Below are 14,799 nucleotides of genomic sequence, written 5' to 3'. Positions count from 1 at the left end.
GCTGTTGTTGTTGTTGTTATTATTATTATTGCCTGTATTTGCCTTCTTGTACTAACTTGTACTATGAATTTTCAAGGCATAGGTCAAATGTTGTTTTTCCCAGTAACTACTTCCTTACCAATACAGGGTGAAATAATCCCTCTCTTCTGGGCTTTTGTCTGTCACATTTGTATTTTACTTTACATTTTCTACATTATAGAAAACCTCTGAAATTAACAGTATCTATTCATCTTTGTGGCTCTGGCAATAACCAGAACACTCATATCATCTACACAGGGATATTGCCTACTTCATTAGTAAAGAAAATATCAAGAATTTAAACTTCTTGTTTCTGTACTTGAATTTTCATATCTGACTATGGAAGCAAATCATTTCATTTACAACAACATGGAGTGTTGTTATTATAAGCAGTTGTCTTTGATGTTAAGATCACAGGTAACTTCAACTCCCCAGATAAGATTTAAGAAGCAATTTTCTCTGAGAGATGAGTGTGTATTGCAGGATTTCAGAAAAGTAGCATGTTCATACCATCCTTAGCTCAAGTCTTATACTTTAGTCTTGTATTACTTCTTTTCCCTATCATGTATTTTCCATGATTTATTTGAGTAGATACTGATAATAAAGTGAAGTATGACTATTAAAAAATAAGTAGACTAAATAGTCTTTGTATTTTGCAGGGGTCTATAAAAGCCAGGAAGCTCGCCTAATGTTACACATATATCATATTAAAGTTCCATCCCATGCTTCTGTGAAGAGATTGAAGGAAGAGAATTGGGCCATGGATGGCTTTGTAAGTATTGCTCCTTAAGAATGTGCTGCTGACTTCAATGGAAAATTTGATTTCCAAAAAAAAAAAAACTAATTTTTAAAAACATAATTAAGAGCACCCAGAAACATACACATACACATACATCTGCATTTTAGCACATGCATTAAACATTATCAATCTTTGTGAGACCTAATATTATTTAATTTTTTATAGTTATCTTATTTTTATAGTGTATGTAGTATTTTTCTTTATTTTCTCAAATATAGAGGGGGCAAAAAGATTTTTAGATCTACAAGTTGGGACATTATATACAGAGACATTGCCTCTTCCCTATAAGTGATGGCTACCCACACAATGCACAACCCAAAAGCCTCATGGGTATAACAGGCATCCCCGCAGACAGGTTATGGGTCAGCCTAAGCTATGTACAAGATTGTGTGTGTGTGTGTGTATGTGTGTGTGTGTGTGTGTGTGTGTGTGTTTCAGTCTTTGTCTTGACACAATATGTAAGGCACATATAACATTTACAAATGTATAAGAAAATTCAACATATTTGATGAATTAAGAGATGAATTTAGAGTATGTCTAAAGTTGTCTATGAAAGCACTTACAAATGCTGTTTCTCTTGAGAGGCAGCTTCTGTAGATTGACCATGGAATCTCTGCCCTACACAGTCAGTTTTTTGAATGGAAGTTCTCAATTGGTCATTGATAGAGGTACAATTTATGTTCACATACTGTACAGAAATATATGGTAAAGGATAACTATGAGATATTCCACTATATTTTGAATAATAAACCTTATTTGAAACAGAAGATTTGAATACATTAAAATTAGTCATGGCTAAAGATGGTCATAAGCTCTGGTAAGTAGTTCTTAGGGAAACAAATTATCTATCTTATTTGGGCATTCTGTATCATGGTTAGTAGGTTTGGGAAGTAGCACATCAATATATTATTGAGGTTGCTTAATAATGGTACTGCATATTAGAAAATTAAATTATGTAATATTTTAAAATGCCAGAGCTTGACTATTATATTATTTTTTGTTTGTTTATTTATTTGTTTTGTTTTATTCCAGGTGTGATTTCACTCAGGCTGACCTGGAATTCACTATGTAGTCTCAGGACCTCAAACTCATTTTGATCCTCCTACCTCTGCCTCCCAAGCGCTGGGATTAAAGACGTGCACCACCATGCCTGGCTTGCTATTATCTTTAGAAGTATTTTATTATCATGGTTGTGCACAGAGTACAATATTCCAGTTTGTGTGTATATGTCTGATGCAATATATTTTGTTTGTGCATGACTTATGCATGGTGTAAGAACATGTGTTGAAAGATCCCACCTCATATATGCATGCAATGGTCAGAGAAAAACCTCAGGTGTCTTCCTCTGTCACTTCTCTGCTTTATTTCCTTGAAACAGGTTCTCTCACTGAACCTAGAGATCACTGTTTTTCTGTAAGACTGCCTGTCCAGTTGGCAGTGCCTATCCAGTGCCTATCCCACTCAGTGCTGGAGTTAGCAGCTTGTGCACTGTAGCTGTTTATTTTTTATTTTTATTTTATTTTATTTCTTTTATGCAACTGCAGGAGATCATACTTCACGTTCTTCTGCATGCTTGGCAAAACTCTTATCCACTGAAACATCTTCCCATCTCCACATGAGGGTTTTTGAATCACGATCTTGTGCAAATAATCCAAACCAATGTCCAGAGTCAAACAACAGTCAGTATTTTGTTTTGTCCCTTTGACAGGAGTGAGTTTTCAGATCGGTACTCAACAATCTGGTGTCAAAATCACGTCTGTCCAATGCCTCACTCTGAGGCTGAGGCTATATAGATATCAATCATCAAGAAGTCAGAAACTCTCACAGAGACAGAGGGTCTGAAATACGTTATTTCTGAAATACTCTCAATGATATTGGTGTATGTTTGTTTTTCTGTTCTGCATTATATTATTTGAGACAGGGCCTTGCCATGTCGCTGGGTGTGTTCTCCAATTTGCAATACTCTTTCCTCAGCCTCCCAAGTATTGAGATTCCAGGTGTACACCACCCTGTCTGGTTGAGATACTACAACTCAATATCAACATAATTCAAAAAGTATTCTAGGGCTGAAGAGATGGCTTAGTGACTAAGGTGCTTGTCTGTGAAGCATAAGGACCATGTTCAACTCTCCAGGTCCCACATAAGCCAGACACACATGGTGAGGCAAGCACACACAGTGGCACGTGTGCACAATATGGTGCACGTGGCTGGAATTCGACTGCAGTGGCTATAAGCTCTGGTGCACCAGTTTTTCTCTCATAAAAAATTACAAAAATACATATTTATATATACATCTATATATTCTACATTGCACCTTCATAATGTCACAATTGCAGCTGTCAGCATACCTCAGATTGTGTCAATGAAGTTCACAAGAAACTTTACAGTCTTTAAGTGCTTCCCAGTCATCCCCACCCTCAGCCTTGACGCAGTCCTCAGTGACCGCTTATCTGCTTTCCACCTTTAGCAATTCCTGTGTTCTGCACTTATATACAAATGAAGTCCTATGACATGATAACATGTAGGCTTTTGTAACTTTTTTTTTCTTTTCAGTGTATTGAGAAATATGCCACTTAGAGTATTCTCTTACAAAATGCCTGTTTTAAATTTCCCAGACCTGCTGATGGACAGTCCAAGACTCAGACCAAACCCCACTCAATGAAATATAAAGTGTCCATTCCCAACAAAGTTTAGAAGAGTTATAGAAGGAGCAATAAAATAGGGCACCGAAGCCTGGCGTGGTGGTGCACGTCTTTAATCCCAGCACTCGGGAGGCAGAGGTAGGAGGATCATGAGGCCACCCTGAGACTACAGAGTGAATTCCAGGTCAGCCTGAGCTAGAGTGAGACAATACCTCCATAAAAAAAAAAAAAAAGGAACCAGAGTTTTAGTCCCAGTACTCTGGATGCAGCAGAGGAAGGAAGATTGCCATGAAATTCATTCAAGGATAGCCTGAGACTACATGGTGAATTTCAGTTCAGCCTGAGCTAGAGTGAGACCCTACTACAAAAAAAAAAAAAAAGAGGACTCCATTTCTTTGTGTTACTTCCATGTTTTGGACAAAACATTTCTTAGTCTATAAGAGAGATATTACATATATGTTACATATATTTTATATATTACATATATAAAATATTACATATTTTAATGAGGAACCCCCATTATTCAAATATAAAAACCATTTAAAAATGTAGTTTCACTTTTGCCTTTATAATGAAAATTTTGAATAATGTGGTGATTCCACAAGAAGAAGAGATATATGAAAAGAATAATGGCTAATATTTATTTCAGAATAAAATGGAGTATTTATTAAGGCAATAATATTATAGCTGTGACCAGTCTACATATTTCATCAGACTTTCAAATATTTTTAGGTTTCTGCTGAGCCAGATGGAGCTACTTATGTATTTCAAGGATTTATTCAAGGCAAAGATTATGGGCAATTTGGACTACAAAGACTGGGTAATGTATTCATTTTATATTTTAACATGGTTTCTTTATTGCTGTTGACATCATCAGAAAACATGGTGAGTTGCACATATTAAAAGCACTTACTATATCTGAATTCTGCATTTTCAGAACTATGTGGTAATCCTTTTAAAAGCCTTTTAAAATGCTCACATTCTTTAAAATATTGCTTTTCTATAAGTAAAAACTTGGTGAAATGCTTAGTGTTTTTCATCATATTTCTAATAAATATGACAAATTGCTTTGCCCTTGTGCAAATAAAAAGAATACATGGTACAGTTAAAAAAGAAATATTAAACTTAAATTATCTCTTAAAAACTATATTTGAGTATTGGGACCATCTTCTCAGACAATGTAGTTTTTAGAGAGTTATAAACTCTAGAAAGACCACTCTGAGGAATGGGCCCTTATGAGGGACTTGGTGCTCTTCAAATATGTAAATTTCCTATCTTATTTGGCACAGTTTTGTCATTTTCATTCCCACCCATTCTTATATATGAACAAATATTAAAAATATTACTTGAATATAATTATAAATATATTTGCTATATAATTCCATGGGATATTTTATCTTCCACTATTACTCTATGGTATTGATATGTAAATAATAAATTCAGGCTCTAAAAAGTACTATTAAACATTCATCATAACAAATCATGACTTTGACATTTTATGTAAGTATACTGAGTCTCTGGAATAATGAGTATAGTGAAAAGATTTTTAAAACACCTCTAGCCCAAAGTTAAATATAACTTTGTCAAAAAAGACTTTTTTTGTAAGTGAACAATAATATGCTATTTCACACAATGCCACACTTAAAACTGTGCTGTTTTCAAGGTAGGTTAAATTATCCATTAGTATGACAAATTCATACTGCTGTCATTGAATACAGGGTTTTCATGAAATACTCCCTAGTGTGTCTCAAGCACTACAAATATGAAACATAAGCTATAAAAATGATCTACTTATTCCTGATAAAGACCTTTTAGCTATTTTTGCCACCCCCATGGTAAATGTTTCTGTGTCCCTGTTCATTCCTGGTAGAGTTGATAGGCCATTGAGAAACATCTCATTTAGAAACCTGGGTTAAAATAGGAAAGCTAGCTCTTTCCTGGTTAATATGCATTTGTAACTGGCTCCAGTCATCATCTTGGAGAGGAGACACCCACCATGGAACTCCAGAGGTGCTGGAAGTGGGCAAGAGCCAAGAAATTCAGCAGTTATTCTGATTACTATCCTGTGTATATTCTTGGTCCCATAAAAGGAATGAGTAGTCATCTGAGTATAGGCAGGTAGAATGGAATAACTGGGCACCAGCAAGGATAGAAAGGGACGCATGCTTTGTGAGGAGAGACAGAACAGGCTTATCCATCTGCATCTTGTTTTAGGCCTTGATATACCCCTTTGTGTTTGGTTATGCTTTACTCTCTGAGTGTTTAAGACCAATCAGATAGCTAAAATTTAATCCAAGTTGTAATTTTGGAGGTAACTAATGGCTCTCCAAAAGAGACACAAGGGACCTGGGATGGATGTGCATGATGGCTTCTCCAGTAACTGATGTTTTCTCTTAGGATGAGTCAGGGCCATGCTGACCAAGTGACTTTCTTTCCTTTGGGAAGAATGGGGGGGCTGATTTTTCCTTGGTTGTGACGCTCTTGTTGCAGATTGTGCATCATTTTTGTTTCTTTGCTTGTTTCTGTGTCTCCATGTTTTCCCTGATCAGGAAAGCAGGCGATTCACCAGAGGCTAGTGTGAAACATGCTAGAAGCATCCCATCATCTCCTGTGGCCTTATAACCTGAGGCCAAACTATTGGTCTTTCTGAGCTCCCTTGATCCTAATTAGCTTTGGATTCTAATAGGTTATTACAACACTTAGTCTCTGTGAACTTGTCAGCCGTAGTAGTAGACAGAATGACTGAATAAGCCCTCACAGGTAGGTTTAAGTTTCCTGGGCAAAATTTAAATCCCCTGGAATCATTCTTGTTCTATTGTCGTTTGCTTGTTTGTTTTTTCGAGGTAGGGACTTGCTATAGCCCAGGCTGACCTGGAATTCACTATGTAGTCTCAGGGTGGCCTCGGACTCACGATGATCCTCCTCCCCGGGCTGGGATTAAAGGCGTGCACCACCACGCCTGGCTTCTATTCATGCCTACAGGATTTGCCTGTTTTAGCTCTGAGAGGATTTGTTGGAACTTAGCTAAATCTGTAATATGAGATATGACCCAGGTTGTCTCAAGGTCATGCAGCATGTCTCTGGAAAGGAAGGGCCTGACATATAATGCCTCAAAGGAAGTTAATTCCAGTTACTCTGGTATGCTCCTTAACTGAATTAAGGCTTGTGGCAATACTTTGGTCCAGGAGGTCTGGGTTTCCTGCATTATCTTGGTTAGGTGCCTATTAAGTAGGCAGCAATCTTTCCTACCTTTCCATAGGATTGGGTATGCTAGGCACAATGGAGATTAAATTGTTTCCCCAACTCTTGGGAGATCTTTGGGGTAACTTTTGCCTTACAGTATAGTCCATTGTTACTTTGTATGCACTTTGGTATTAGAAATCTTGTGATAATTTCACATAAAAGGGCCTTTACTACTTCTTGGGACTTTTCTATCCAGCAAGGGAAGGCTTTAACCCACTCAGTACCAGTAACAAGTGGGTTTTGGGACCCACTGGCAGGTGGGTGAAGTCTATTTTCCAATCTTGCCTTGGGTATTTCCCTCATCGCTGGTCCCCAGGAGAGGGTAAGTAGTTATTTCAAGAGTTAGTCTTTTGACAAACTTCACATCTTTGAAATATCTGAGTCACTGTATTAGTGATTCCCCTGCCCATAAACATTTAGTCAAGAGATAATGAGAAGAGAGTTCCTTCTCTTGATCCTAGCAAAATGGAGATTGCAAGGGGAGATTTAAGGACATTCCTGCCTCTACTTTTGGTGCCCAGTCACCTTAACTGCCTCAATCCCTAATTCTTGGATTTTCTTTTCTCTAAATAACATTGGTCACCCATCATTGGAATGAGAAGTAAAGTTGTACTTTTAGATATGTCTGCTTTTGGAGAGTCTGAGTCTAGCCATGTCTTTCTTTCTTTCTCTCTTTCTTTCTTTCTTTCTTTCTTTCTTTCTTTCTTTCTTTCTTTCTTTCTTTCTTTCTTTCTTTCTTTTTAAATATCTATTTGCAAGCAGAGAGACAGAGAGAGAGAGAAAGAGAGAGAGACAGAGAGAGGGAGAAGAGATACAGAGAAGACAGAAAGACAGAGAAAATGGGTGTGCCATAGCCTATAACCACTGCAAACAAATTCCAGAAGCCTGCACCACTTTCTGCATCTGGCTTACATGGGTACTGGGGAATGAAACCTGAGCCCTTAGGCTTCACAGGCAAGCACCTTAACTGCTAAGCCATCTCTCCAGTCCCATACTTTCTTCTTTAATTTTAAAAAGTTATTTCAGCCTCCTACAACTCACATCCCCTGACTAGGCCACTGATCTTCCCATTTTTAGACTGTCTGTTGTCCATCTGATTATTCAAGGACAAATTTATATTTTCTACATTGCTCTCCAGAAAATGTTCTTAGTGGTACCAAATGGAGTTGCTGATTTCCTTTCCTAAAATACTTGGACCCATGATTGTATAGAGGGGTCAAACTGGTGTATAGATCATTAAGTTCAGGGCCATAATTACTCTTTAGTCTATAGCCATTCCTGGAAAAATATTTTATATACTGTGGGATTGTGAATAAAAATGCATGATAAGGGCTGGAGAGATGGCTTAGCGGTTAAGCGCTTGCCTGTGAAGCCTAAGGACCCCGGTTCGAGGCTCGGTTCCCCAGGTCCCACGTTAGCCAGATGCACAAGGGGGCGCACGCGTCTGGAGTTCGTTTGCAGAGGCTGGAAGCCCTGGCGCGCCCATTCCCTCTCTCTCCCACTATCTGTCTTTCTCTCTATGTCTGTCGCTCTCAAATAATTAAATAAAAAAAAATGAACATAAAAATGCATGATAAGAATGTGAAGGAGTCTAATGAAGTGTTTTCATTAACTCTATACTTCTGAATAGAAACCTTGAAAAGAGAAAAATATATTTGGTTATAATATGAAGTTGATTTTTATTTCTCATTTGTTGATTTATTTTTATTTCTTAGGACTCAACTCATCAGAGGGTTCAAATTCCTCGAATCAACCTCATGGTACAAACAGTAGTTCTGTGGCCATCGCGATTCTTGTGCCTTTTTTTGCACTTATATTTGCAGGATTTGGATTTTATCTTTATAAGCAAAGGTAAGTTACTTGACTTCTAACAACAACATGTTGTATGAAGCTTTTATATCATTTCTACTGCTTTGCAACACACCCTCATTTCCATTTTATGTTGGCTGTTAAATTGTGTATGCAGAAAACATTTCCCCTGCCATTACTGCAATGTCACATACAAATCACACACACACACAAATCCTTGTGAAATTGGTCTAACTCTTCCTCATTTTGCTGATAAAGATCCTGACATAGAAGTAATTATGCATGTTAGTTTTATATTATTCAGAATAAGACTTAGGAATTTCAAAACTTAGGTTAAGAAATATCTTCTGTCAGGTTTATTTAGAAAACCAGGTAGACACAAGACAGCCTTGACTGATTTCATACAAGTAGACAGATGGTAATCGGGCCATCCTCTCATTCATCTACTTTTCCTTTGAAGCTGACACAGTGAGCATGTTATATTTTCAATAAATTAAGCACATGGATGGAAGTTTACATAATTATTAGGTCCTGATTACACTATCCAGTGCAGCATATATATGATAGATAGATAGATCTGTGATACCAGATAATTTGATTAGTAGTACTTATGTGTGTTCCCCCCAAACCAGCATTTTATAGTATATCAATCTGTTCATTCTAAATATGTTTAATATAATATTGTATAAAATTTTAATATTTATGAATTAGCAGAATAAATATCACAAAGTTTATATGGAAAAAAGTGATCTCATCTTTTAAAAGTTTATTTATCAATAAGGAAAACACTAACCTTTTAATGAAACCACCACTATTATATTTAACAAATCCAACCCCCACTCTCTATTAATAAGAATAATAAAGAAATTTTTTTAAAATTTTATTTATTTATTTATTTGAGAGCGACAGACACAGAGAGAAAGACAGATAGAGGGAGAGAGAGAATGGGCGCGCCAGGGCTTCCAGCCTCTGCAAACGAACTCCAGACGCGTGCGCCCCCTTGTGCATCTGGCTAACGTGGGACCTAGGGAACCGAGCCTCGAACCGGGGTCCTTAGGCTTCACAGGCAAGCGCTTAACCGCTAAGCCATCTCTCCAGCCCAATAAAGAAATTTTGATGTGTTATATTACAAAGTTGTTAAGTTCCATGTATATAAGTTGGCAGAATAGCTGTATCTCAAGATGGCAATGACAACGTACCAGAACCTGTGAACATGCCACAATATAATGGCAAAGAGAATGTTGCAGAAATCATATTACAGAACTTAAGAGAGGGACCTCCCAGATTGCTTTTCCAGGTTATTCCAGTCCATTTCCACAGGGACTTAAAAGTAGAATATTCTCTAACTGGAAGCAAAATAGTGTGCAAAAGGCAGCAAGGAGAAGTGGCAGTGAGGCAGTCAAAATGTTAATACCAGTGAGGAGGGTGTGATGTGCTGGATTGGTTCTGGGATGCATGGTCCTGACAGTCCTCTGGGAGACATGTGGGCTGTAACCCTGCAGCCATCTTGATGTGGCCTCAGTCCTTTAGCCACAGGGAGCTGGATTCAACTAGAAACTGGCTTGTTCTTGGAAGGAGATTCTCTGGATTTTTCCAATGAGAACTAAGCCAGTTAACACTTTGGCTTGAGCCTTATGAATCACAGAACCAAAAACTCAGTTAAAATAACCTAAAATTACAAGGTAAATAAACTTTGAGGTAATAAATTTATAGTATTTTAAGTTGCTCATATTTTGTGGGCATTTTTAATGTTTATTGTTAGTATTAACAATATGTTTCATATGGATACCATGTATCAGTACCCTCTTTCCCCTTGTCCCTGCCCCCATTCCATTGGGGATGCTCCTCAGTAGGGCTTCAAGTATTCCCCATGAGGTTGTGGGTTATGCATTGTGGGAGCAGTAGACAGTTATTAAAGAATACCTCTGGGCATCAACCTGTGGCTCTTACAGTCTTTCTGCCCCCTCTTCTACAAAATTCCCTGAGCCGTGGTGAGTGAGTTTTAAGACTACTTCAATGATGATCTTTCAGGAGGAGCCTCTGAATCTCTACTTTGGTAGGGGTTGGGTATCCTCAGGGTCTGTCTCCTTCACCCTGGTGCTGTTATCAGGAATTGCATGGAAGCAGCACTCTTGCTCGTCTCTCCAGTTTCTCTGTGGCCTCAGCTGTGTCTTGGCTGAAGCACGAGGGATAGTTTGTCTCCTCTGGTCTCGCTACCCTCTGAAAAAAAGAACAGATTCCCCAAAAGAGAGTGAAGTCAGCATAGTTTAAATTGGATAAGCATTATTAATTGAGAAATTGATGTTTGTAACCCCTCTTTTAGCCAAAGACTAGTGAAGAGATTGACACTGGAGAACATAATCTTTTCTCTCCATAGGATTCTGATATGGTTCCCAATTCCATATATGGGTTCATTTATACCAAGCTGATCTCCTAACCAGTCAGAAACCCATTGGTTTACCCACCGAGGCTGTGTGCCACTATTGAGTGAGTGTGTTCATAGTGCCAGGGTGTTTGCTTCTGGGTAGCGTAGACCTCTTGCTGCTCAAAACATTGTTGGCCACTTTCCCCCAGTAGCTCATGTAGTGCTTTCCCAGCACTAGATAGGCTTTCCAGGGACTGGCTTTCTTCAAGATTCCAAACAGTATCTACATGCTTTGTGTCAGCAACATACATATGGTGTCTTCAGCAATAGGGTCTTAACTTTTGTCTCAAGCACTAAAGTAATTACATGCTTTGATAGAAAGTTGTCTTGTTTTGGCAACCGTGTAGGTCAACTGTTCAGTGATCTGCAGTACTGGAACTTACAGATCAGAGCCAGGAAAAAAAAAAAAAAAAAAAGCTTTTAAGCCTAGGCTTCATCCCATCCTTACCAGAGCTGTACTTTTCAGGGGTCCCCCCACTCCTATTGAGGATCTATGTATTAGTCTGCCTCCAAGGATAAAGGTTTCTATGGTATCAGCTCATTTTGGATTTAATTTTGTGTTAGGATAAATGCCCAGTAAGGTAATAACTGGATTTGTTGATAGTTCTATGTTCATCATTTCCAGGAATCTCCAAATTGATTTACATAGTAGTTGTACAAGTTTATATTCCCACCAAAAGTGGATGACGGTTCCCCTTTTTCCATGTCCTCACCAACATTTGTCTTGTTAGATTCTTTTAAATATTGCCATCCTTACTGGAAGTAGGTGGAATCTCACAGTTGTTTTAATTTGCATTTCTCTAAAGGTTAGGGATGTTGAACATTTTCTTAAGCGTGTGTTAGCCATTTGTATTTCTTCCTCTGAGAAATCCCTATCAGTTTTCTGCCCTATTGGTGCAGTGGGTTCTTTGATTTTTTTAATGTTTATTATTTGTTTGAGTCATTTGTAGATTACATACACTAGGCTTCTGTCAGTGGTTTAGCTGGTGAAAATTTTCTCCCATTTACTGGATAATCTATTGTTGCTGCTTATGGTATGTTTGTCTGTGTAAAACCTTCCTAGCTTCATGAGATCCCATTGGTTGAATGATTGTTTAATTTTATGGGCTACTGTGGTTTTCTTCAGGAAGTCTTTCCCCATTCCTATATCATGGAGAGTACCTCCTATTTTTTCTTCTAGTAGGAGGAGAGTTTTGGGTCTTATATTGTGATCTTTAATCCATTTGGACTTGATTTTTGTGTATATAGAGATGAGTGGGTCTAGTTTCATTTTTCTACATATGGTAATCCCATCCATTTGCCCAACACCATTTGTTGAAGATGCTATCTTTCCTCCAGGCTATATTATGTGTATCCTTGTAAAATGTCTAGTTACCAGTATATTTTTAAAATTATTTTCAAAATAAGCATATTGGTAAGGTCAGTTTTTTGAGATTTTTAAATTGTCTTGTTTGAATGTATGTATGTATGTATGTATGTATGTATCTTCCTGATTTGACTAGGAATTTGTTGATGTGTCTTCATGAGATTCCTCACTAATTCAGAGTCACTGCTTCTTTCTCCTTCATGTTGCAGACAGAATTCTATTTTCAAGATATATATTTTTTTCCTTGCCACCTTCCCTAAAGTGATTCTCAGTTTTTTTTTAATCACATTAACTACTTTTCTTCATATCATAAGACTTCTCATGATTAACTTCTCTTGTTCTACTTATATGTATTCATAGTTTTCTATCACCACAATGTAAAATTCAGGAAAGTAATGACTTTTGTATTCTGTAAAAAGTACACATTTTTGTCTACAATGATGCCCAGAATATCAGTAGATACTCAGAAATGGTTTCCTGAGCAAATGAATTTATAATGAATGTTTGATTTATTCTCCTAATATTTTATACTACATAAATAACAATATATTATTTATTCATTTAAAAATTCTAATAGTCAATATAATTTATTCATATTGAGATCAATTTTATTGGTATTGCACATAAATATGTACTACATGTAACTAAGAAAAGGCATTCAGGATTTAAAAGAACAGGTGAGTTGCTCAAGATTGATTTATTAAGCTTATAATTTCTTAGTTGATACTGCCTTAACACCATAACACAAATATATTGTGTTTGAATCCTATGCTGTTTCTAGAAAAAAGTTAATGATAGCTAATCAATAATGTTTTCATCAACAGGACTGCACCCAAAACTCAGTACACAGGATGTTCAGTTCATGAAAATAATAATGGACAAGCAGCTTTTGAAAACCCCATGTATGACACCAATGCCAAGTCAGTGGAGGGGAAGGCGGTACGGTTTGATCCCAACTTGAACACGGTTTGCACAATGGTATAACACGGGGCATGTTGCCTTCTTCAGAATCTTGGAAATTGACACACTAAACAGTGCACATTTAGTTCACTGCTCAACAAAGCACACTTTTCAGGACGTTGCTGGGTCACCTTTTCCGGAGGAATGATAGAGAAGAGTGTTTTTTTTTTTTTTCTTTTTTTTCATAAACTGGATCAAAAGTTTTCTTCATGTTCACCATGGAGAGTTTGACAGAAATCTGGCTGCACTCTGAGAGTGCTTACTCACAGTTTATTTGCTTTTTTTAAAAGGAGATTATTCTAAAAACATAAACTTATTTGCATATATTGGAGGAGCATCCACTATCAGTATTTCTGTGCTTTATAAACTATATTAGAGGGACTGGGTTTAAAAAATGATATAGGGTAGAAAATAAGAGCTATACTTACAAGAGTCAATAGTCACTGACTTCTCTTACTGTCTGATGCTACATCTCATCAATCTGTCTGTATTTCACCCCATATATCTGCTGTTCATTCTCATGTAATCCAGGTATTATTCTCCTCATTTTCATGAACATGTAGGAATTAGTCATGATTTTAAATGTTTATGGGCTAATTTATGTCAGAGGAGAAATATGGTCACCTACCCTGATTTGACTTTCTAAATTTTGTTCTTCCATGTCATATCTCTACTATATTTTAGACTGATTATCATAGTTTCTGAAAATGCCAACATCATTGTGCTACCTTCATAATTTCCCCATTATCAAGTATCTGGTTTTATTCTGTACTCCATGGAGTAATGTTTAACCCCTTGCCTCAACACACTTTGTTATCTAGAAACAATTTTGAGTAGCAAAAATTGTCTCTAAAGATGATTATTTTGCAGTTATCTGAGACCCTGAATGGTAACCATTCTTTATCAAGTTTCCCAGTGGTTTTGAAAGGATGACCTCTACATTGCTAATGATCACTCTACATAAAATGCACCACTTGTGACACTAGATTCTTCTCACAAGGAGGTAGACACACCCTTTGGTCTAGTCTTGTAAAGTAATGACTGACAAACACAAAAGGAAATTCTTTCAAATGATCAAATTAAATTTGTTTGACAAATGTATGGGGTCATCAAATTTTTCTATATTCTAAATATTCTAGGCCCTTCTTCCGAGGAAGCAAGTATCAGGTACAACAGATGTCATCCATTGTCAGGTTAAACCATGTGGTTGTATGTTATTAGTAGCTCATTGACAATCCATTACATAGTAATGTCCAAATTATTAAATAGTTCATTGTCTTCCTTTCGTGCATGTTTCACTCATTGAATAAAACCATTAACCCAGCGTGAACTCTCTGTTGTTGTCCATTTCAAACATGGATTGCTCTGTGAAGGGCCTCAACTTTGTATATCATGAGACAAGAGTGCCTATGAGAAACCATTGCAACTGGGAGCACCGCTTAGATCAATCTCTACATTTAGTGAATTTCTTGTAAACCACTTTGAGATACATTGTTTAGGAAATTCAGACAATTATCTCAACATTGTATTCTGCTGA

At 37.0% G+C, this 14,799-nt stretch overlaps 1 protein-coding gene across 7 annotated transcripts in view; it reads left to right on the top strand.

Annotated features, from left to right (window-relative positions):
• Csmd3 (CUB and Sushi multiple domains 3) overlaps nucleotides 1-13,448 on the top strand; it is a 1,124,273-nt gene extending 1,110,825 nt beyond the window's left edge. For all 7 annotated transcript variants that reach the window (XM_045143269.1, XM_045143267.1, XM_045143265.1 and 4 more), the window contains 4 exons: nucleotides 678-790; nucleotides 4,192-4,279; nucleotides 8,418-8,553; nucleotides 13,127-13,448. In XM_045143269.1, coding sequence (XP_044999204.1) covers nucleotides 678-790; nucleotides 4,192-4,279; nucleotides 8,418-8,553; nucleotides 13,127-13,286 — 497 coding nt within the window. In that variant the 3' untranslated portion in view covers nucleotides 13,287-13,448. The remainder of the gene's footprint in view (nucleotides 1-677; nucleotides 791-4,191; nucleotides 4,280-8,417; nucleotides 8,554-13,126) is intronic.
• The last annotated feature ends 1,351 nt before the right edge of the window (nucleotides 13,449-14,799 follow it).

This window comes from Jaculus jaculus, chromosome 2 (assembly GCF_020740685.1).
Source record: "Jaculus jaculus isolate mJacJac1 chromosome 2, mJacJac1.mat.Y.cur, whole genome shotgun sequence".
Taxonomy (NCBI): domain Eukaryota; kingdom Metazoa; phylum Chordata; class Mammalia; order Rodentia; family Dipodidae; genus Jaculus; species Jaculus jaculus.
Note: the sequence above shows the minus strand (reverse complement) of the source record. Positions and strands in the feature narration are given on the sequence as shown.